Source organism: Melitaea cinxia, chromosome 8, assembly GCF_905220565.1.
Source record: "Melitaea cinxia chromosome 8, ilMelCinx1.1, whole genome shotgun sequence".
NCBI classification, from domain to species: domain Eukaryota; kingdom Metazoa; phylum Arthropoda; class Insecta; order Lepidoptera; family Nymphalidae; genus Melitaea; species Melitaea cinxia.
In genome coordinates this window covers 9,374,887-9,398,900 of record NC_059401.1, presented here as the reverse complement: position 1 = coordinate 9,398,900, position 24,014 = coordinate 9,374,887, and the positions used below count along the sequence as shown (strand labels likewise).

Below are 24,014 nucleotides of genomic sequence, written 5' to 3'. Positions count from 1 at the left end.
TATTTATATATTTATATATGTACTATTTATAAGTATGTTTATCAAAAAAATGTAGCTATATACCGGTCGGCTGTTACCTATAACACAAGCATTAATTTGCTTACTTTAGGAACAGACGACCGTGTATGTATTGAGTAGATATTTATTTATTTATATTTACTTATTTATTTATTTCAACTTTAATGTCGATCATTTTTCATTGAATTTAATTTTAACTCCTTTTTGGATTAATGGAATATTTTATGATGAGCGTATAAAAGCTCTTCCCATCTGTATATTATTATGATTTAATATTATTTTAATAAGATTTAACTTAATTAACAGTTAATTTTATGTGTATTTTTTTTAATCAATTAAAAAATATTATTTTATATTTTTATTTAAAAAAGGCTTAATAACAAAATGTCTTCTAAATTATTATTTTCTACGTGACAGATATTTTATTCATTTTTCGCTTTTCATGTCATTATCTCTTTTAGAAGACTCAATTTCTGCTGCAAGAGCATCCTGAAAAAAAAATATAATCTACTTAATTAAATGTATAATTCACGACATTGACAACTTAGGTAGCTAAAATGATGTGAACACGTTATATTTTGCGATGCTTAGCGATTATACAAGAATGATAAATATGACACATATCATTCTATAAAAGTAGCTACCATATGAAAAAAATCTCATAAAACATGGACAAATTCAGACAAAATTCTCATACCGAGATCTCTTATGCTCTCATAACTCGGTATGAGAATTTGGTCTGCTTTTATATATATATATATATATATATATATATATATATATATATATATATATATATATATATATATACATCCACGGGCTTATGAACCCATGTCCTTTTTTATCCTAAAAACATGCAATTTTTATTTTTATTTTTTTCTATTTCTAGGTAGGCGTTACTGTTTAGATTAATTAGTAAATAAAACAATGTAAGAATTGCAAAAATTAACCATATTAGACTGTTAAAAAAACTTGTAAAAATGTTCAATACGAGCTGAATGTTACGCGGGAAATTTTTGATCGTGCAAAGGCAAGTAAATTTGCCATTGTATATATTAATTTAAAAAACTCCTAAATTTTACCCTACGTAACCTCTGTATATTAGCTTATATACAAAGTTAACATAAGTTGAGTAATGAAAAACATATTCCTTTTAATGAAAAACTACTTACTTTTGTTATATTATATATTCGATTTACAATTAATATTAATTAAAATATTTTTAATTTGATAGTACTCCAAAAACAGTTTTTTTAATGAACTAGAAAATTGTTTAATAAACGTATCTACTTGAAATTTGAATGCTGCGTCAAAAAATGCGGCTGACAGTATACGGAATTGCGTTCCGCTTTAAATAGTAACTAGTATAACGGGCTATAAAGTAACAGCTTCACAGTATACTAAATTGACTTCACACTGAACGGTCGCAGTGCATATCGGAATATAGCCTAAGTTTACTGTTAAGGTTAAGTTAATATATTAGTGTGTACAGTGAACATATACAGAAACACAAGCTGAGGCCGAGAATATTTTTTTTATAAGTTTGCTACTATATGTGCGTAAAAATGGTACTATGCAAAATATATATACTATATTATATCTGTCACAGTCCGATCTATATCATAATCTTCATATAGGTAGTTTATGCCAGAGACAACGCTCTACGAAGCTAAAATTAGTCGATTGTTTCTATCGAAATATCGATCTGCAATATTTGTCGTCGGGCACTGTAAGCTCTGTCAGTTCATTTCAGTAGTTATTTTTACCAGTTAAATTATTTAAGCATTGCAAGTAAATTTATAGAGTTATAAAATAACCAATAAAATAATTTGACTAGCGAAAACAAGCTTTTCCGATTTTAATCCTAAAAGAGCTATTACTATTGATTCTAGCATGAAAATATGTGAATTAAACAAAAGTGCCCATTAATTTCAAACCGTATCAATATGCAGAGCGTCTTCAACTTCTTCTTTCAACTGCTGCCTTTCTTCTGGACTGACCATTTGAGCGCGAAGACAATCTATAGCCAACTTTACTACGTTCGTGAGTTCCTCTTCCGGAGCTTTAACTCCGCAATCTAGATTTTATTACGAGTATATAATAAATAATTACCATAATTACATACATAATACGTATAATCATTGCTGGACACAATTTAGTGATTGTCGATCCGTTCCTCAAAGAGTAAAAAATATGTGAAAATTAATTACTAAACATCATAGTAACACAAGTTAGTCTACAGCAAACCTTTAATATCTTCAACGACATTAAAAATGTCGATGGTATCAATAGACGCTGCAGTGATGGGGTGTTCTTCATCGACCAGCGACTGAACGAGCGATGTCATAGCCATCGTCATAGCTTCTTCAGTGTCTGAAATAACATTTAAGTAACAGATAAATAACATAAAAGAAAATATTACATATATGCACCTTCAATATATTATTTTTAAAATTTTCGTATATTTGATCGATGACAGACTAGGAGTTAATCTTTATTATCGTTACACCTCTAGCTAAAAACTAAGTTGTTTACGGATAAAATGAGAATTGTGGACTTATTTTTATAAAAAAACGGATGTGCTTTAGAACACACGACTGAAGTAAAACTTCTGCACTATAGGCCAGCACTGCGTCTTAGATATACGAAACGTAATTGGCTATGATAGAAAGCGAAAAAGAAAATGTGTGCTCACAGCTCTCTCTCTTTCTCCGCTCGCCTTGCCCGATCACACTTGTCGTTCGCTCTCGTCACGCATTTACCAACTTACTTCCCAAGTCAAGTGTGCGTAAAAATTTTACTTAAAAAGAAAGATAGCTCGTAGTACCTGTCTCCGTGGTGTGTATCAATGTAGCGAGAGCGGGACCGAGTCGTTCTCGCAATGGCTGCTTTTCATCTGTCACCTCTTTGAGGGCTCCCTCCAAAGATTTCATCACTTCATGTGTCTTTGTGTCATACCCTTCCATTGCTTCTATCTAACCGTTGCATGGTAAATATTCAGGTTTTATCAAAACAATATCACAAATAAAATGCTGTGGTGTCATCAATAATTATTTAAATTTATATCGGCAAATTAAAAGTATAGTGTTAAAAACGGATATTTTTGTCTCGAATAAATAAATAAAACAGTTCAAAAAATTAGAACTACTATAAATTTATTCCATTATAAATTTAAAGAACTGATGTAGGTACATGAAATTAGAATATTATTAATAATACTTCTTTCTATCTGAATAAAGAAATAATATTTCCACCAGAAAAAGGGGAACTTGTTCGTTACTTTACTTACATGTTGCCTGATAAGTCGATCAGCCAATGTAGCGAGAGCGTCAAAGGCACGCGTCTGTTTCTTGTAGAGGCTCGGATCACCGCCATATTTCAGTAGCCACTTTCGGACCAGTGTATCAACGACTTCGAAACGAGTCTTAGCACTAGATAAATAAAAGTAATCTTTAGTCAATTGTCCATTATTACAATATTATACAATGTGCATCAGACATGTGTAAGTACCCACCAGGTCAAATATTGTTAAGTGTGTATTGCATGCAATTAATAGAATAAAATTATTTTAATTTCAAATCGAACATTAGTTTATAATGCTTTCGAGTTCACTCCTTACCCTGAAACTACTTGAGGTAACTCGTTTGTCAGTTCTTTTAGAAGTTCTTCTGCATCGTCTCGGGAAACTCGCATCATGTCCAAACAGTCATATAAAAGTTTCATCAAGTTCACCTCATACACTAATTTCACTTGTGAACCAAGAGGTGTTCTGCGTAGAATGTAAAACAAGTCAAATGGTTTTGCGATTATAACTAGTTAAAATAAAAAAATATATATATTTGAGTAAAGTATGTTAAACTGTTAAAAGCTACATATGGCCACATTCTCGAACACATAATATCAGCTGTAAGTTTAGTAAGATATTTAAGTATACACAGGTAGAAGTTCAGACATCATACGTGAAGTATGAAAATCTTAGGCATATTATGCAAATCAGCAATTTTGTCCGAAATGAACTAAATTAAAGAAGGTTATTAGATCACCAAGATAATTACATTGCTTAACGTGCACTAACCCATATGATAAGACAATTTACATTTTAAGTAATTTTTAAAGCAGACTAATAAAATTCTACCAGAAATAAAAAAAACTGTTTTTATCAGGTTATCATTTGTTTATCTTTTTCATTGTAAGTTTTTTTGCTTATAAAATATATCGATTTGAATAATTTCGAAAAGCTTACATAGGGAAATATTTTCGTCGCAACGGTCTTGCAGTCGGCGGTACCATCTTAAGGTTAATCTGTGATCGATCTGATTCTGGAGGCGACAATACAGGAGACGAAGCAATATGCGACAATGGCTTCAAACGCAGCTCGTGAATTTCTTCTTCTAATGTCTATAAAGTAAAAAAGCCAAACTTTTGAGCATCTGTTTACATTTTATACAAATCTAAAGTGATAATTCCTACCTTAATTTGGTGCAACTGTTGTGATCTAATAATACGCATTCGAACCACGTCACGCTGGTACTGTTCTGGATCATAACCTCCCGCCATTATGGATGGATCTTTTGGTGGCTGGTCATACAAAAAAACTTTTTAAAATATAAAGCAGAACTCATTAACCGTATTACTATTAAACGTAAGATTATCCCTATAGGAGATAAAGTAAACTTATCGACATGTTATTTTATTGTTATGTTACCTTTTGTGGATAAACATCAGCCTGAAGTGCAGCAGCGAGTCGCAAACGATCCGAATATCGATTGAGTACGGTCAGGTACTTCTGTTCGAGCTCACTGTGACGTTTCTGTCAAACAATATGGTTTTGCAGTTTTAACGAAAAGAACAGATATCGTTTATACAGCAAATTACTTGTAACCTAAAGAGACAAGCTCATAAATCTTCTAATTACGCTACCCCTAAACCCCTTATTCTCATCCCCAGAATCCCCCTGCTACTCGGCATCGAACTTATGTTATGTGATAAGCATCAACGGCAGTAAAGTACGACTCATCGCCCATGAAGCCAGCTGTTGCAGCAGATGCGGCGGCCGCGAACTTGCGCCGCCTTACGACACGACGCTAATGTTCCTCTTAGCTTCTGTGGTTCATCGTAGCTTTTGTGGCAGGTACAAGCTATTGTAAAGTGCGACTCACAGTCCCAGAGGCCAGCTGCTGCAGTAAGTGGAATGGTGCGTAGGTCATCATCATCATTTCAGCCTATCGCAGTCCACTGCTGGACTTAGTGACAAGTTAGTGAGTCACAAGTTCGCGCCAAAAAACGGCGCGAACTCATGAGTATTGCCCATGTTCACCACGCTGGGCAGGCGGGTTGGTGACCGCAGGGCTGGCTTTGTCCTTTATTATGTCCTTTATGTCGACTTTTTAAGTTCCAAGGTGGTATTGGAACTGTGTTATCTTTAGTCGCTTCTTACGACATCCACGGGAAGAGAGAGTGTGGCTATATTCTTTACTACCGTAGCCACACAGCGGCGCATGGGTAATAAAATAATAAACAGTTTAATTATCTTGAATCTTATACAATACATTGTGGTTGAGTCTTTCCAGTGTAGTAGCTACAGACACTCGATTGGGGAATGACTCATTACTTTCCATGGGTAGCAGCTGCGATTTTTTGTTATGTTATAAATTTCAACAATAGTAATGTGTTACTTATGGTCCAGTTGGCCAGCCGCTGCGGAAAGTGGGAACGCAGGTAGCGGCTGTGAATTTGTGTAATGCGATAAGAATCAATATACGTAATGTATTACTTACAATCCAGGAGGCTAGCTGCTGTAGTAAGTGTGGTGGTGCACGCGTGGCGCCTGCGAACTTATGCCGGCGAGCGAGTCGCCTCAGTAGCTCATCAAGCGCTCGGTCAGCAGCGCGAGGTCGACCGAGCTTGCGAGCCAGCACGTCCCGCATCTGAGCCTTTAGCTCCGCCGCGCGGGCTTCCATCGCGCGTAGGTCCACGTTCATACGAAACAGGTGAGTTCGATTCACCCTGAGAAATTTACAGCTCATTCAAAATAAAGTCCATTAGGTCCATCACGAAATCTTATGAAATGCAAAAAAGAGAGTAGACCAAAATGGCTACCAAAAAATAATTTAACTTGAACCCGCAAAATCTTGTGCATTCTTGACCATTGTATACTAGCAATAGTACCATTTCATATATAAAACATAAAAAACTTTTGGTTCGGTAAAATCATATTACAAACTGCTACAGTAATAAATTAAACAGACAAAAACAGGTACTCACTTTTGCCGTTGTTTCTGCTGATCGATCTCATCCTTCAATTCCAGCACTCGATGACGCAGTTTGGTAAGCATTTTCTCAGGGAACACCACGGTGTGTGAGAGTCCTGTGGAGCCCTGACATCCACGTAACGCTGACGCTCGTATCTGGTCATACCTCAACACCACTACTTGATCCACGTCGTTCATGCAACTTTGTTTCTCCATCTAAAAGATAAAAAATAAAATGAAAATTTTTGGTGTTCTTTTATGTGTGTAGAGTTTCGTTTCTCATTTTTAACATATCTGTCAAAATGAAGTCAAATTCAAAAAGTTTTTTTTTAATGTGATTAAAATTTCAATTAAATCAGAAAATATTTAAAGAACATAGTACTTTTATAACGAACATGCGTACCATGAATTCTCGCAGTTCCTGTTTCCTCTTCTCCAACTGAACCGAATATTTTCTTTTGATCTTGTTGTGTGCGTCGATATCCTTTTTAAGAAGCTCTACTAACCGATCTTGTTCTATCATATCTTGCTCATGTTTGTGCCTTGTATTTCTAAGCTCATATGTTTTATTGTAAATCTCTACATCACACCCATCTGGGCAGATGTTTGGATCGAGCCTTATAGGTCCAATGTCACGGCTGTCCAGACTACCCTCGTCTTCTTCTTCACTCGAGGAAGAACTTGATTCCGATTCCGATGATTCTATAAACGTGTGTTGTTTTAATCATCATATCTAATATGTTAATAGATACGTAATAACAATTACGTTATTCCTCCTGTGGGGGATTGGGGATAGGGTCGGCAACACGCTTGTGATGCTTTTGGTGTTACAGGCTAAAAATTTTATCATTTTATTTTTAAAGTTTTTCACTCACCGTCATCTTGTCGATCACGAGGCGGCCTATACTTCTTTTTAAATATCCTTCGAAGGAAGTCTGCAAATTTGTTGTCTTGAACTAGCTTCTTGAATTGTCTCTGCAGCTCTTGACACGCAAGGTCCATGCGTTCTTTATCTGCTTTGTGTTCTTCGATTCGTTGTTCACACTCGATTATTTGGTCATTGACACTACGTACCTACAAATATATCAAACATCATAGTAAAATTTAATTTTCCTTAAATCAAGTTGCAGTAAAAAAACTTGCCTCAACAAATTTCTCGAGTAATTTTTCGAAATTCGACTATGAAACGTAGACAATTTTTTTATCTATATGTTAGTTTTGGCACTACACAAAATCTTGGTTTTCGCAATAAATTGAAAGTTTTTTTTTTAATTTTTATAATCTTAGAAATTTTACTTAATTTTTCCTATAGGTTTCAGATAGTGCTATGAAGTTTGCAACGTTTCGTTTGCTATCCAGCGTTTTACCCATATGGGTAGATACATATCTATGAAACATACGCAGCAGCGGTGTAGCTTCATTCCGTCAGCTACGACCGTGCATTACTGCTATTTATTTGTTAGTTTACTTCCAAAATGTTCATTGAAAGCGTATCAAAACATTTTTTTAAATAAAATCTTCCATCTAAAATAAAATGAAAGATTATTACGGTAATAAATTACCTGCATCAATTTAGCATAAACCCTCTCAGCTAGTCGATCCTCGTGCGCCTCAAAACGGTTCAGCACTGTCATTTCCCTATGTAACTGGTACAAATGCAGTTCCAATAACTGATTTTTCTCCTGAATTTGTTAATTTTTTTAATTAACATACTTTTAAGTTAATTTATTAAGTTTTATAAATTTATTAAAAATAGAGAATTAGAAAAATAAACGTACTTTAAAAATATTTTGTAAAAAACGAGTTACCTGCACACGAATACGCTCCCGCTGAAGTTGTTGCAACCTTGAATCAAACTGCTGGACCAATATGCCCGCTTCCATTATCAGCATGTCTTGTTCATATAAATGCCTAGGTTGTCAGAAAATGTCATTATAGTAAGAATATATTTGATAAGTTTAATTAGTACTCTGAACGTATTCAAGTCACATTATTTGTAAGCGAAATTATCTTAGACAACAACCAGTATATGAGTCAGTGTTTTGTGATTTTCAAGATGAAAGAAGAAAACGTAACAAATAAAACGCATATAACCTTGCTGTCTTATACATAGTAGCAACAAATCAAGAATGAAAAAAGTATAAATTAACTTTTACGGAAAACTGGTGAAAGAAACGGAAGGAAATGCAACAGTGACGGGAGGAAACTGACGTACCGACCGATGACCTACTTTCGAATTTACGAATTTTGTTTTGCCAATACTAACATTTTTAACAATACGATCTCATACTAGTTATTTACCTTTCAATTCGCCTTTCACGAATTTCGACTTCTATTGGCGACGAATCTTGTTCTTGTTTGGATTTCAATAGTTCCCAAGAAGCAGCAAGTGGTCGAGATTCTGTGTATAAAAGCTACTATCTTAGCATAACGTTATTTAAATTGTAATCACTTTTTTTGAATTGATAAAATTACACGTACCTGTTATAGGCACAAAGCGCGCAACTCTCGGTTGTCGAATCCTTTGTTGCGGATATAACATTGACCGTTTACGCTCTTGTGTCTTCCTTCCTATTGTCGATCTGGGTGTTGTGGGGACAACAACCTCGGGCTTAATCTAGAATTATTCTAGCATTTTACTTTTTATAGTATTTTAAACAGAAAATTTAATATAAGGTTGATAGTACCTGCAGATTTTTCTCGGGAAACTCTAGGTTTTCATCGATAGCTGGCACTGGAGAAAGAGGAAGTGCAAGTTTGTGCGGAATCTCGACTCTTATTTCAGCCAAGCGCCTACTAATTTCTTGCATTTTTTCAACGAGCTTTACTTTCTGCTCTCGTAACTTTAGTACCTTCTCGTTAAATTCACGCTTAGTGTCAAATATCTAAAATTAATGTACACTAATTTTTTTAAGCTGTGTGGCTACGGCAATAAAAAATATAGCCACCCTCTCTCATCCCTTGGCTGTCGTAAGAGGCGACTAAGGGATAACACAGAAGTGATGATGATGGGTGACTTTTTTTATATAACTAGGTCAAACAAGCGTATAGCTTACCTGATGGTAAGCGATTACCGTAGCCTATAGACATTTACAACACCAGAAGCATCGCAAGCAAAAAAATCCCCTATATTTTTTTTTAAATATACATAGCCTTTGTCACCCATTGATAGTGTAGCGTCCCATCAGTGAAAGAATTTAATTTTTCAAATCGGTTGAGTAGTTTCGGTGCCTATTCAATACAAACAACCAAACAACCAAACAATCAAATCTTTCTCTTTATAATATTAGTATAGATTTCTGTGTGTTTTTATTACTTAACACAATATTACCTCTTTGCGCGTGAGGCAAATTCGAAGCTGTGTGTTGTGACCCTGCGGTGCGACGTAGTCAGGTTGTGTTTTGAGTACACGATTGCCAATAGTTGCTTCAGCTTCCTTCAGTGCATCCCCAGCTCCCGGTGGTAAAGCATGTGGATCTGGTTTCTGTGACAGATGCTCTTGCCACTATGAAAATGAACATTTATTTTTAAATTAATATAACGATATTAGTGTACTCTTGTAATATCTTTTACACTAAAACAAATTAAAGTTTAGTCTTAGAATATTATAGGACATTTAATAAATACTTTTTAGATGTTATCATTAACTAATTTCAAAGCAAAATGAAATAATAAATCCATCTTGAAATTTATATTACCTATTGGCTCAAAACTCCACGGCCCCAAATAGAGTGAAAATCTTTTTAGCGTTCAAAAATACTCAACACTTTCACAAACGCCTAGTACAAAAATACGTATAGCTTGTATCAAAATTTATAAAGCCCAGCATGACAACTGCGTAAAAACTTCACTTACTAGGTTTAGCTTACTTAAACAAATTTTTTCTTGAATGATCTACAGGACCAATAAGTACAAAATAAAGAAGTTTTTAGTCACCTCAACAAACTGAATATGGTGTCGGTTAAGTCTCTGGTAATAATTTCGGAGAGCTTTCTTCAGAGGGTGAGGTGGATTTGGCGGTAAACCCAGTAGAAAGGATGCTACTCGAGGAGGACCCCATGTTGCTCTTTTTGCTGCAGCTTTTTGAGTAGATGACTCGGTTCTCCTATATAAATAATTTCTCGCTTTAAGATCAAACATCAAATTGATTTCACCTAACTTTAAAGCATTTATTTATATTATGTTTTACCTTTTTTCTGCTTCAATTAATTCAAACAAATTTAAATTCCTATGACAGCATGAAAAAAGAAGTTTAGTACATCAATAAAAATACCTTGCTGATAAAAATACTAGGCAAAATGTTAATTCTTACCGCCCACGAAGAGAAGCTTCGGCCATTTTCTGGTGAACCTCTTCAAGCTGGGCAAAAAATGCCTTTGATAGATTCTTCTGCCGTAACGGTCTTATCATAATTTCCGGATCCCTTTTAATACAAAACATGTTAGATGCAAGCATATTATGTAATCACTATTAGTTACTAAAGTCAATTGTCGCCTATTTTTATATTTGAAAATATCGAACATCGCAAAATGTGTTTTGACTAACCTAATAGCTTTCAAAGTGAAAGGAAACACGTCAAGCTGTATGATATTTCTTGAAAACATCTTGTGCAGAGCAAGATCTGAAGCTTCGAGTTGATGAGCTAGTTTGCGACGAGTGAGTGCCTTGGCTTCCTCGAGTTCTTGTTCTTGAACAGCGAGCGGACGCGGATCCAGAGTGACGTCCACTTGTTGCGAGTATGGCAACGCTCGGTTTCTAAATATGTAATTATTTTTTGGGTATTCTTGGCTCATAGCAAATTATAAGAGTGTTATGATTTTGATTATTCAATGTCATTAAGCTTTGTCCTAAAGATTTTAACATATAGGAATAATTTAAATTCTAGCTATCAGCAGATTTTTAGGTATGTCTGTATGTGGTAGTATAAAAATTTACGTAACTACAACATACTTAAATTTCATTATAAGTATTGCCTAAAGGACCCAACACTGAAAATCTGCCTTCAAGAAGCAGACGATTACTATTACCTTTATAATTTTTGGGAATCTAAATAATTAAGCTGATAAAAAATTACAAGTATTTACAGAGCACGTTTGGATACGATAAAGAAAACGTACGCTTTAACTAGTTTGCTGTACTCGACGGTGAGCTCAGCGAGCTGGTCGCGTACACGTTTCTTGTGAGCGTTCGCGATAGATATCATCTTGTCGTACTCTTCCTTCTGCTTCAGTTCCTCGTGCGACATTAATTCTCCATCAACTGTACTAGGCTCTTTAATTTTTTCTACTTTCTGCTTAATGATAAACAAGTTAATACTTATTATAAAACTGATAAGCCAAAAACAACAACAAAACCTTTCGTTCGTACAATTTTTATTAGTTGAAAAAAATACTTACAGTTATTTCTGTTGCTGACGGTAACGATGGTACAGGTATTAAAGGTTCCGAAAAATTAATAGTGTATGAGAAAATGTTGCCGTCACGTCCGCTCGTGTACAAATATCTTAAACAAAACAGTTAGTATAAAATAAAAGTAGTGGTGTGCTTTAGACCACACGACTGAAGTAAAACTTCTTTAACTCCATCTAACTTAAATCTCCCTTTCAACTTCCGTTCGCCTCACCCGGTCACATTTTTTGTAACGCTCTTGTCACGCATTTACCAGTTTACTCCCCGAGTCAAACGTGCGTAAAGAAGTTTTACTTCAAAAATGAATTAATTATATTGTTGAAGCTTAATATTTTTATACAATTAACACTCACTTTCCATCAGAACTGAACTCCAGGCAGGTTATAGCTCCCATGTAACGATCGTGCATTGGAAGATAGTAGTTATCAATAAAGTCTATCCTAGGTATCGGTTGAGTCTATGAAACAAAATACCATATTAATTGTGGAAGCTATATTTTATATAAGTAGGAGTACATTAATCAGCTATGAGCATAATAGTGACTATGACAAGAAAACAATTGTCTTCGTGTTATAGTCATTATAATAATACCCGATGTACAGAAATCGATTTTGAAAAAACCTGTGTAAAACACCTCAGTGGGTTAAGCTTCAGCATTACAGTTACAACACACATATAATATGACGTATTTTCACGGTAGATACTAACTTCTTCTTTTGCCAATCGTCTTCCCTTGAGCTTTTTAAGTAGTTTTTGCTCAGCCATCTTCCACGTCATGTAATGATACTCAGGCGTGTCTTCCTCTTCAACGGGCATACGTACCACTCGAATATACCCGGTATTTGTACCCAGCAAGAGATATCGATCTTCGCAACTAGACATTGGATATTTTATATTACAGAGCTCTCCTAATATTAATCTCCTAATTATTCTGGAATCTGGAATCTTTTTCTCTAGATTAGATTTGCTGCCAATATTAAGCTAAGCTGTAGCCACAGGTTTGATTAGGTGACTACATCAGTCATTTTATAAGTGACACAATTGAAATAACTTTATATTTAGATATGTATTGATTTATACAGCGCTTTTAAAACTGCGTTGAAGTTTATAGTCACTGCTTTTCACTTTTACATATATCTTGTACAATTTATCTAAATCCTAATACTTTCTCCATACCTATATACGCTTTCCAACGTAAAAATATTTAACAACAATTTAAAATCGGGCAAGTAGATCGAACGATCGACAATAAACAAGCATTTTGCCTTGTGACTTATGACGATATTAATTCGTAAACCAAAATCACTTATATTATTTTGAATTTACCATACAAAACTTAACACATACATGAACTTCAATGTTGTGATATCATCCACCCAGGCGCCAGGGACAGGACCGTATTTGAGTATTTTGTTCGAACCGGGCCGCACAAGCAACAGCGCGCCTGTACCCTGTTGTGTCACCCAAATACCCTCCTCGCAATACTGAGCCCATGTGATGGTAGTACCGCCCGTATTTTCACTCTCCACTGTTTTTTTTGTATGAAATGAAATATCAAACATAGCGTTGAAGGAATTTTTTAATAGAAGATCGATTCGAATTTTTGTTAAACGACCATGGTTTGAGGGTAACATAAATGGTCTAGCAGCAATACTGCTCATATGGTAGGATAATATTGAAATCTCTCTTTTTGACATCACAGGATAATACTTAGGTATATCTACAAAATCCTATATTCTTTCTGGTCATGAATCCATACAATAAAAGGCGTAATAAAAATTTACGACACGATATTGGCAGCATTTCAGTGCGAGTCATTGACAGCGTCGTAAATAAAACCATATTACACTAATATATATAATAATAATGAATACTAAAGATAGAACCAAATTATACCCTTTCTCATATAAAGCACATAGTAACTGATGTTAGTAACTGAAGCTATTCTATTTTATTTTATTTTTTACTTTTTCAAAGATAAAAAACCAGCCACAATGCTCTATTGTATCTAAGCAGATATATACACATATCTAAGAATTTATTCAATTCTAGAACTTTTTTAAAATCATGATTTGTTTATCTCTGAGTATTTTATTGATCAACAAATTAACTGTTGTAAGAACAAATATCAGACTTATTAGTTATAGTTTTGAGTACAATGGTTGCAGTGTTTTATATCTCAAATGAAAAAATAACTAAATTAATTACCTAACTGTATTTCTCCAATCCATTCTTCTTCTTCCTCGTCTTTATTCTTTTCACTCTCCTCTTGAGCTTTCAAAGCTTCTTCATCAATACTTGCCAAATCTTCTTCAGTTGGAAACGGTCTATTACGCATACTTAAAACAACCACATAATTAGAAACAAAGAATAATAAATATTAAAAGATATATGTTGAAGTCCTCTTACTGATTTTATCATAATTATGTTCATTTACTAGCGAATACGCGACATTTTTAGTGCAATGTTATTTAACCCTGTAATAAATATTTTTGTAAATAAAGCTTTTTTTCCCATAAATAAAAAAGTGAGTGTTTACTTATATACGCACGTAAGAAGTTATACTTAATTGGCTAGGTAACTTCACGTTGCTAACTTCTTCTTCGTTGATTAGCTAACTTCAGGGTCTTGGTTTTTTGTGACGGTGTGCGCTCGCATCGTAAAAATGTAATCTCATCATTGTGCCCTAACGTGCCAAAACAAGTATAACTTCAATATAACTTCATAAAACTTGCAAGTAGAACTTACTAATATTTTTTAACTAATATTTCTTCGGTCTTAACAAATTCTTGCTTGAATGTAGTTATTTCGTTATATTTTTTAATTGGTAAATCTGGCAACGTAGCTTCTATGATGAGACCGAGTTGTCCACATAGAAGAAGAACGCGTTCCTTAAATTGAGATTTACATTTTAAATTATACCTGGGAGAATTCAAGAAAACGTTGCTACTATCAATATAGAAAATATAAACGAGTGTCGAAGTGTCTTCAAAGCTATAATCATAAACAATCTACTTTAAAAAACTCACCTCATTCGGTTTCCAAGTCATAAAAGTCATATTATTAGGTGTTTTTATAAATCCCAATCTGTGAAGTGTGAAGGGCGTCCCTAACTCCAAGCGGTACATAAATATGGCACTATCCTCCCCACAAGTTACTAATAACGTACGCTGTTCATTTATTGTTATTTGAGTTAAAGTCTTTGAGTGTGGCTTTAATAACTGTAACAATCGCATTTTATAATTACAAACTTTGTATCGTCCTAAGAACATCTATATAAGTGAAAATTAATCGCTATTGTGTTATATAGAACTGGATAACTTTGAAGAAGATTCCTATCGATTGACAAATTAAGATAATTGCACCTTAAATTGGAAAATATCCAAAAAATACGAATATTTTAACTTCACATCTCTCACCTTCACAGTTCGTAAAACAGGTCTACGTACATACGTTAGGTCAGTTAGTCCAAAATATAAGAATCATATTAATCAAACTAACCGATATCAAATCAATGATGTCAGCATTGTCGGAGTCCGCGCTGTGGACAGTGAGATCAGAATGTACTCGTACTTCTACTAAAGTCGATTGGGCTTGAAGTCGCTCCGGATGAATAAGTAGCGTCCTCATGATTCCGTCTGCAAAACCTACCAGTATTATCCTCGAGGTTTCATCGACCTGAAGATTGGAACAGAATATTGATGTATATGATTATAATAATACATGTACATACAAGCGTAATATAATAATAGTACTCTTCAGACTGTAATACATAGGCCTCTTTCCCCATATAGGAGAGATCAGACGATCAGAGCTTAATTCACCACGCTGCTCCAATGTGGGTTGGCGTATATATACGCTACTATGAGTAACGATCGCTATCAGGTGTACATGATAACAACCGGGACCTACGGCTTGACCTGATCTCCGTAGCACGGTGGGGAGACCCACAAGGAATACACAAACACCCAGACCACGGCAAACATCTGTATGGTCTATTATTTTGTTTTCTTACATTTAGGTTTATGTGGGTACTTAAATTTCCACTACCAAGTTAGTAAGCTATAGCACGGACGCGGAGCACGAAGAATTTCGTACATTGACCTATCTTTGGTCTTTGTCGCTCGCGTATAAACATATTGCCGTTACGCTCACACAGGTGTAGTGACAGCCGTATTCACAGTTTGTCAACCTCTTTACTTTTTTTTACCAAGTGGGTGTCTTAAGAGGCGACTAAGGGATAACACAGTTCCACAGCTACCACCTTGGAACTTAAAAAGCCGACCGGTGGCGGGATAACCATCCAAATGCTGGCTTTGAAATACACAAGCCAAAGACGGGCAGCAGCGTCTTCGGTGCGACAAAGCCAACCCTGCGGTCACCAACCCACCTGCCCAGCGTGGTGACTATGGGCAAAACACATGAGTTCTCGTTATTTTTGGCGTAAACTTGTGGAGGCCTATGTCCAGCAGTGGACTGTATAGGCTGTAATGATGATGATGAAATTTAAGTCACAAGATTCATCGTTTTTCATTTTTAATTTAAGTCAAAAGTTAACAATACTTATATTAAATGCGAATGTTGTTTATTGGTGTCTTTTTTCACACAGCAATAGATCTAAGATTTTCTTGCATATACTTTCTATTGAAAAGTATTTTTTTTATTTTTTTTTTTAATATATAGACTAGCGCTTGACTGCGATCTCACCTGATGACAAGTGAAGATGCAGCCTAAGGTGGTGCGCGCTTGCCTAGAAGATACCTCACTCTTGATTTAAAAATACCCAAGTTATAGTTTGTTGCAAAAACGGAAGCCGGAAGGGCATCCCAAATTTTTGCGGTGCGTATTAGGAACGAGGAAGCAAACCGTTTAGTGCGAGATCGTGGGATTTCAACCATATAGAGGTGCAGATTCATGCGATGCCTTGCGGTTAGGTGGTAGAAAGGTCTGTATCACATTTTCTGTTTTTATTTACATCGTAATATAAAAATTAACTTACGTCTATTGGAGGATAGAGCATACAAGTTATGGCTGCTTGAAAATGATATCTTGCAAGAAGAGCTTGGGTTCGCGTGTTATATGCATGTAACGCCCCGTCTTCACCCGCAGTCAGTAGTATGGGATGTAATCGCAACGCTGCCATTGCTACTACGCCACTAGCGTGACATGTCATAACCTTCGTATGATTACATTCTAATTTATCTATCTCTAGATCTGCCGTCCAAATTCCTCCATTGCCATCCTATACCGATAAGGCTTACGATAATTTAAAAACTTATATCTAAAAATAAATAATTTAAAAAGACTTTATACATACTTGAGCATACCAATACATATCCTTTTGATGTTTTAAACACATTATTTGGCATCCCGGTACCTGAAAAAAGATAAATAAATCCTTACAATAAAGTATAATAACTGCCAAATAGATAAAACACGAGCGTTGAAAATTTTGTAAAGAAATACAGCATACAAGAATATAAGACTGCTAAATTACCTCAACCTTACAGAAGATCACTGTCAAATAATACTAGTCTCCGGTAGTATTGTGTTTCTGTGGCGTATAAGTTAGCGAGAGCTCCTTAGAAGGATGCGGAGTGGAGTTGGCTTGCAATCCTTCTGATGTTGTGAGCGCCCATAAGCTACGGTACCCACTTATCATCAAACGTACCGTGCTAACGAACCGTAAGCTGATTGGCCACTCTCGAGACTCTAAAAATAGTGTCTAAGGTCTTATGTCTAAAATAATAAGTGAGGTATCATACATAGGTTTCAGCAACAGGATTGAGTTCGACGAACGGGTCATCTTCCGGCGGGTCCGCCTGATCAACAGTATCCCAGTACCAAGCACGAATATATCCATCACGAGCGATAGTTGTGACCTCATCGCCAGCCGGACTTAACATAAATTGAACCTAAATTTATTAATATTATTAAACGTTTGTACATAAAATAATCGTATCCATGCTCTATATACTTCTATTTAAAGGCCTCTTTTTCGTTCAAGTGAAGGATTGGAGCCAACTTTGGTTCACAAAAAGATCCCATATGCTGCAGGTAGATGGATACAAATTCTATGTATAGATCATATACATAGAATTTGCTGCCCGCTGTCATCTTTTATCGTCGAGAAAAAATTATTCTGGTTACCATAATTCTTGTCGCTAATCAAGTTTATAAGAGAAAGAGAGAACACCTTTATCCAAAAAAACATCATATCCAAAACATGTAAAAAGCAATGTCGTTAAAATATCAGTTTAATAAGTGAAGTACATAAAGCAGTACATACGATTGGAGCTTTATGACAGGACTTCCTTCCACGTTGCGTTACTTCTAATTTCACTAGGCCAGCTTCCCAAACTAAAATGTTTCCCCACTCACATCCAGATAAAACCTGCAAATTCATTTATAAAATAGAAACAGTTCTTTTGTATTTGACTTTTCTACAATTTCACCTATCTCGGTGATTTTAAATAAGATATAAACAATATTTTACTTTTTCATCAGGCATTGGATAAACACCAAGCACGTCGCATATCTCTGTTTTTCCAAACCTACCCAATTCACCCTTTAGTTTTAACCCTGTAAAGGTGTGTGCCATTTTCCAACATTTTATATGAGCGGCTCCTGTAAAAATCGTATAAGATTAGAATAAAAATGTTAAGCTAAATAATTAAACTGTATTATGTAAGGAAATCCTTAATTTGTTCATTGTATCTACTAAGTGACAATTCTAAACTATGTTTTGCGAGGAAAGATCTTTGATTAGGTTTAATTTATTTCAGCATTTTTTTTAAGAACTTTGAAGTGAAAGATTCTAAAAAATTTATACTACACTTTGATCTTAGCCAAAAGGCCGACAAGCGATACTAATATTATAAATACAAAACAAAATGAAAAGTTTGTTTTTTTGTTTTTTGTTTATTTGTTTAAACGCTTTAATATCAGGAATTACTAGTTCGAATTAAAAAAAATTGTGTTGATGATTTATTGGGGATGGTTATAGGTTATATAATATTTTCTTACGTATCTTTCTCAAATTTAAGCAGATGAAACCGCAAGGCACAGCTAGTCAGTGAATAAATATTTTTTATTAAAAATGTACTCCCTCAAAGTCGCAGAGTCAGTGGCTCGTCGTAAAACCCACCTGCTGTCGTAAGTTGTCCCGGACAATAAGGTGAAAACATAACCGTATTAACATCAAACGAAAAAGCACTTGTGCGCAGCAGGATTTTATGTCGTTTCCAGTTCCATATCGTCAAATTGTAATCTGGCTCCTTCCCTACAGAAGCAAGGAGCTCTCCATCGGGGCTGTTTAAAAGTAAATATTTAATTGTCTTGAGTAAAATATTAAGAAAAACAACAACTCCAAGTATTTTTTAATGTATTCTAATAAATTGAAAGAAAGTGCATTTAAAATTATTGAAAAAAAGAAAAAGTTTTACGTCTTATTACTGTAAGTTCGTGACTTATCATTTACCTAAAGTCCAAAACAGCGTAAGCATTCGTAGTACCATCTCGTAGAACAGCATCTATATCCATCTGAGGCCATGTGTACAACAATATTATTGGATCCTTGATACCTTCTCTGCATTCTGCGATGACTAAACGGTAATTTGGGTCTTTTCTGTAGGACTGGAAAATACATAGAATGCTATTTCTGTCAACTTATTTTTTATTTCTTTTTTTATTTAGTCACTCAAAAAATGTTACAAGTTTTATGCTAACTATAAATTCGACAAACTGTCTACACCGTTTGATTTTATTTTAGCTAACTGTGCCCGCAACTTTGGCTGCGTTGAATTTAACAAAAAAAAAAACTTGTTCAGTTCACAGAGTTATATAATAAATAAATTTCTACAATAAAAGTGGCCTAAGTTACTTCTTTTAACATCAGCCATCTGCCAGTGAAAGTCCCGTCAAAATCAGTCTAACCGTTTCAGAGATTAGCCGAAACAAATAGGCAGACAGACAGACAGACAAAAATTGTAAAAAATGTTATTTTGGTGTAGCGTGTACACATCCATATGCATTTAGTAAAAAGTGGTTATTTTAATTTTACAAACATACACTACAGTTTTATTTATTTGTAAAGATGTGTAAATAAATGAAAAGTACATAATAATATAAAGAGGTTTAAGATTAAGCTCTCACAATACTTTTCATTTTGAAAGAATAAAGTACAGCCTTCTTGAAAACACGCAATAACATCTTTATTTTAAGTTTAAATCGGAAACGTAAAAAAAATACCTATTGGTATTAACATTTAAGGTTGAATTTTTAAAAAATTAGCGAACATCTTCATCTATTGGCAGCAATGATAGTCGCTGTTTTGAATCCTTCTATGTAGTTATCATCATCAGTGTGTCTAAGACATAGTGCAAGCCAATTGTGCAGGTGAATAGGCTTGCACTGTGTCTTAGATATACGAACCATTGCAGGGCTAAAGAAGCTTTACTTCTTTTGTATAGTCTACAACGCACACCCTTTTTTGTATGAAACATACCGTTTTTGGCATTTATTCCTTAAGAGTCGACTTTCATATCTTCTCCTTTTATAATGCTCCAGTCTTGACTCCTGATTGTACTCAGTTCCGACGTAGAGGTTTTTCCTCTGGCAGTTTTGATGGATTTCCAGAAAAACTTGATTTTTGACTGGAATCTTCAGTGAGCCTTCTATCAAAATCATCCTTTCGTTCTTCTTTCTTTCTAGACCTTAGCTTCCTTTATCTCGTCATCCGTTGCCTTTTGAACTTTTTGGTTAGCTTTTGTTGCTAACCAATCCAACTACGCTTTCTTCTTTTCTTGCACAGCCTTTTGTACATCTTTTTCCATCCACATTATAGTTCTTTCTTCCTTTCCTTCTTTTAGCTACCCCGCATACCTCAATAGCAACATTCACGACCCCTTTCTTAAAAGTATCCCACAAATCTTCAATGACACTTATCTCTTCTATGCCTTTAAAACTTTCTTTCAGTTTCTCTACATACTCGTCTTTCTTTTCCTTTTCTTGTAGGTTTTCGACTTTCACTCTGTCCAAAACACTCGTAGGCTCGGCCTTTCGGTGTAGCCACCATTTAAAGAGGCCACGCATTCGGGCTACGAGCAGGAAGTGGTCTGTGTCTAGCGCTTTCTTTCTCAGTCTTTCATCCACTATTATAAAATCAATCATACTTCTAGACTCACCCTCATCTCTTCTATGCAAATGGATCTTTTTGTGGTCAAATATTGTGTTGGCCACGCAAAGATTCCATTCCAAGCATACTTCAAGCAGGCTTCTCCTTCATTGTCATTCACTCTCTCCCCAAACGTACCCAGAACTCTTTCATACCCATCACGCTTTACTCCAACCCACCCATTAAAGTCCCCTAACATCACGATCCGTTCATTTTCTCCGCACTTATTCAAGACATCTTTCATACTATCCCAAAACTCCTCTCTCTCTCTTATTGGGCTTTTGATGACCCACCTCCGCGCAGCTCTGTCGGTGCATAGACCCCAAGGATAAAAAGGCGAGTGAGTCCGACTTTTAGCCTGATCCAGAGGAGTCTCGGGCTTACACATTCATGCTCCATCACACATTCAACCATTCGAGAGGAAAGAATCACACCAACTCCCTGACAGCCTCCAGAGTAGGGACCATGTACTGTAGTGTGGTGGGCAGGAAGATGATGATTAAAATTTATTTATTTACTAATAGTTGCATCATATACAATTATATCCTATCAATCGTACTACTATACTAACAGTTCAATATTTATTAGGAGTTGTTAAGACAATTATTATGATTTACTTGTATTGATATTTTTTTTCTATAAGTTCTCTTATTTACACACTCAATCTCAACTAAACAACGATTTACAAAACGTCACATAAGCAGTGAGCGGAGACAACACTACGATTACACGATCGACGTGCAATATTTAAGACCGGACACTACACGTGCAGTACTTTTCTGGGAATATAAATGGTAACTAACTAGTAACTACGTACAGTACTACTACGTAACGTAAACGTAACGTACTACGTAAGTACTACTCACGGTAACAGCACCAATGGAACCTCCTGTGGTACTTCTCCGAAACCATAGCTGCTTAGTGCTAACATCTAAGAATGTAATAATGCTTCCAGCAGCCCAGCAAACAACCGAATCGTCACAGGCGCATAGGTTGAAGTACTTTTGACAATTGTATCCATAAGAATGTCTTAACATAACAATAGGAACTGGTATTGTTAGAATTTATTTTTTACTGAATGAATTGAACTGTAACAGCTTGTAAACACCTCGTTTCTGGGCAAGGGCCTTTTCTTTATTTGGAAGAACGGTTTAGCTTAGTGCATCACGCTATTTTACTGCAGATTGGCAGTTAGTTTTAACTTTTAATCGAGAGTAACAATCGTCATTAGGTGTTTATGATAACACCCGGGACCAATTGGGATCTACGTATACTCTTCGAGTCACGGTAAAAAGACCGACAAAAACGATTCCAAAGCATAATGCAAATATTTATACAAACACAAATAACAGTTTCTAGGAGGATTCCCGCTGTGTTAGCCTTCGGCTTTAAATAAGACTCGTTCTACTGAACCAGAAAGATCGTCACTTTAAAGTTTATTATTGTTTATGTTAATAGTACTTAATCGACTTCAAAAAAAGGAGGGGGTTCTCAATTTGACTGTATTTTTTATGTGTGTTACCTTATAACTTTATACGCGTGCATCGATTTTAATAATTTCTAATTGAAAGCTGGTTCTTGTCATATGATCCCGTTTCAATTTCATCGAGATCTGACCACTATTTTTGACTTTTCTCTATCAAGGCGTATTTAACTAGTTTATTTTTTGACTACCTACGTTATATTGTTGTGGTCGATGATGTGCTTGTCGATTTAATTTAAGGGCTTTTATTCGTATCCAAGCAAACACAATTACAGTAATTATTTACAAGCAAAGATAAAAAGTTATTAAAAAAAGGATACTTAAATTCAAATAAATCAAGTGGTATTGTAGAGTCGAGACTATTCACGGCACCGGAAAAAAAATCATCAGGATCATATTCAGTGAGTATGGATTCTTCTTCCACGGACTCTTGTTCAACTTCCTCGGGCGGAGCTTCCTCAATCACCTCTTCTTCTTAAATAAAAATAACAATTGTTTTCATCAAACATGTGTATCCAATTGTTGACTGGTTTATTTACCCTGTAACATTCTATTGCTGGTCATAGGCTTTTTTCTCCGTAGAGGAAAAGGTTAAAGGCGAATTGGTGAGTATATCTCCTTTTATAAGTTCTTAACGATCGCTAGTGTTTACGATAACAACCGCTACCAATATCTTAACATACTCTCCGAGGCTTGGTGGTGAGACCCACAAGGATGACTCGAAAATAAATATTTGTACAAATATTCTTCCCGAGCGGGATTTGAACCCGCAAGCACCTGTGTTTAGGCGCCTACATGAACCATTATACCAAAGAGATTGTAAAAATTTCGTATTCTACTTAATTAATATTGCTATAAAACCAAATCGTATTATTTTAATCTTAAACGTATTTTTGTCTACAAAATTTATATTTTAACTTTATTATTAACTTAATAATTACCATTTTCATGCTCGCCTAATATTTCTTCGTCAGCCATTTCATACACACGAAAAAGCTTAATATGCTATTAAATGTTTGACATTTATAAATAACATGTTGCTTAGTAACATCTAGTATTTGAGAAGTAAAGAAACGCCGTAAAAATTATACGAAACTGAATTTAATATTCTTTTAAAAATGATAGTATTTATACACAACTACAATCACGTTTTTTTTAATTCTTATATCTAAATAGTCATCTATTTCCATCTGGCCTCTTCCCAAAAAATAATCTCCGCTGTTATGTTATTGTTACTGGTACCTTTACAAATTAAATAACAATGCTTTGAGGTATGAAAAATAGATGTTGGCCGATTCTCAGACCTACCCAATGTGCATACAAAATTTCATTAAAATCTGTCCACCCGTTTCGGAGGAGTATTTTAACTAACATTGTGACATGAGAATTTTTATATATAAGATGTCGGCCCTTGCGGCAATTAGCAAGGAATTTATAAACAACAGATGCACCGATCACGCCACCTCATCGTTCGATTGTCACCTACCCTCACTCATTCTATTACTCAAGTCATTCTGACATGTATAAAACGATCGGTGTAACCGCGGCTGAGGCAGTGCTGGCTTTGCACGTTGCACTTATTGTATCCCGCTAGTAGCTTAACCTAGACTCTTTCAATAATTAATTTGTACAAAGGAATTAATTTTTAGATATTATATTACGATCTATAATTTGGCTAG

At 35.0% G+C, this 24,014-nt stretch overlaps 1 protein-coding gene across 1 annotated transcript; it reads right to left on the bottom strand.

Annotated features, from left to right (window-relative positions):
- Positions 1-385: 385 nt before the first annotated feature.
- LOC123655869 (cilia- and flagella-associated protein 44) lies at positions 386-23,313 on the bottom strand. Its single transcript, XM_045591616.1, has 41 exons — positions 23,277-23,313; positions 22,656-22,809; positions 21,719-21,881; positions 19,158-19,312; positions 18,825-18,988; positions 18,174-18,304; positions 17,967-18,071; positions 17,443-17,592; positions 16,995-17,054; positions 16,677-16,919; positions 15,179-15,355; positions 14,707-14,898; positions 14,426-14,568; positions 13,886-14,016; positions 13,025-13,205; positions 12,386-12,551; positions 12,031-12,134; positions 11,666-11,771; positions 11,387-11,559; positions 10,815-11,024; positions 10,582-10,692; positions 10,206-10,374; positions 9,601-9,774; positions 8,957-9,154; positions 8,751-8,886; positions 8,571-8,670; positions 8,078-8,180; positions 7,832-7,951; positions 7,145-7,343; positions 6,673-6,971; positions 6,283-6,485; positions 5,796-6,024; positions 4,724-4,828; positions 4,489-4,596; positions 4,262-4,416; positions 3,638-3,787; positions 3,308-3,449; positions 2,837-2,993; positions 2,266-2,391; positions 1,956-2,095; positions 386-507 (listed from the first exon to the last, which is right to left on the bottom strand). The coding sequence occupies exons 1-41, from the start codon at positions 23,311-23,313 to the stop codon at positions 445-447; spliced, it is 6,132 nt and encodes a 2,043-aa protein (XP_045447572.1). The 3' UTR covers positions 386-444.
- Between the last annotated feature and the right edge of the window lie 701 nt (positions 23,314-24,014).

Coding starts and splice junctions, on each gene's coding strand:
- LOC123655869 (XM_045591616.1), bottom strand. CDS start 23,313: ATGGCTGACGAAGAAATATTAGGCGAGCATGAAAATG. Junction 11,025..11,386: donor TACAGCAAACTAGTTAAAGC/GTACGTTTTCTT, acceptor TTACATATTTAG/AAACCGAGCGTTGCCATACT. Junction 4,417..4,488: donor AACAGTTGCACCAAATTAAG/GTAGGAATTATC, acceptor TTTACTTTATAG/ACATTAGAAGAAGAAATTCA.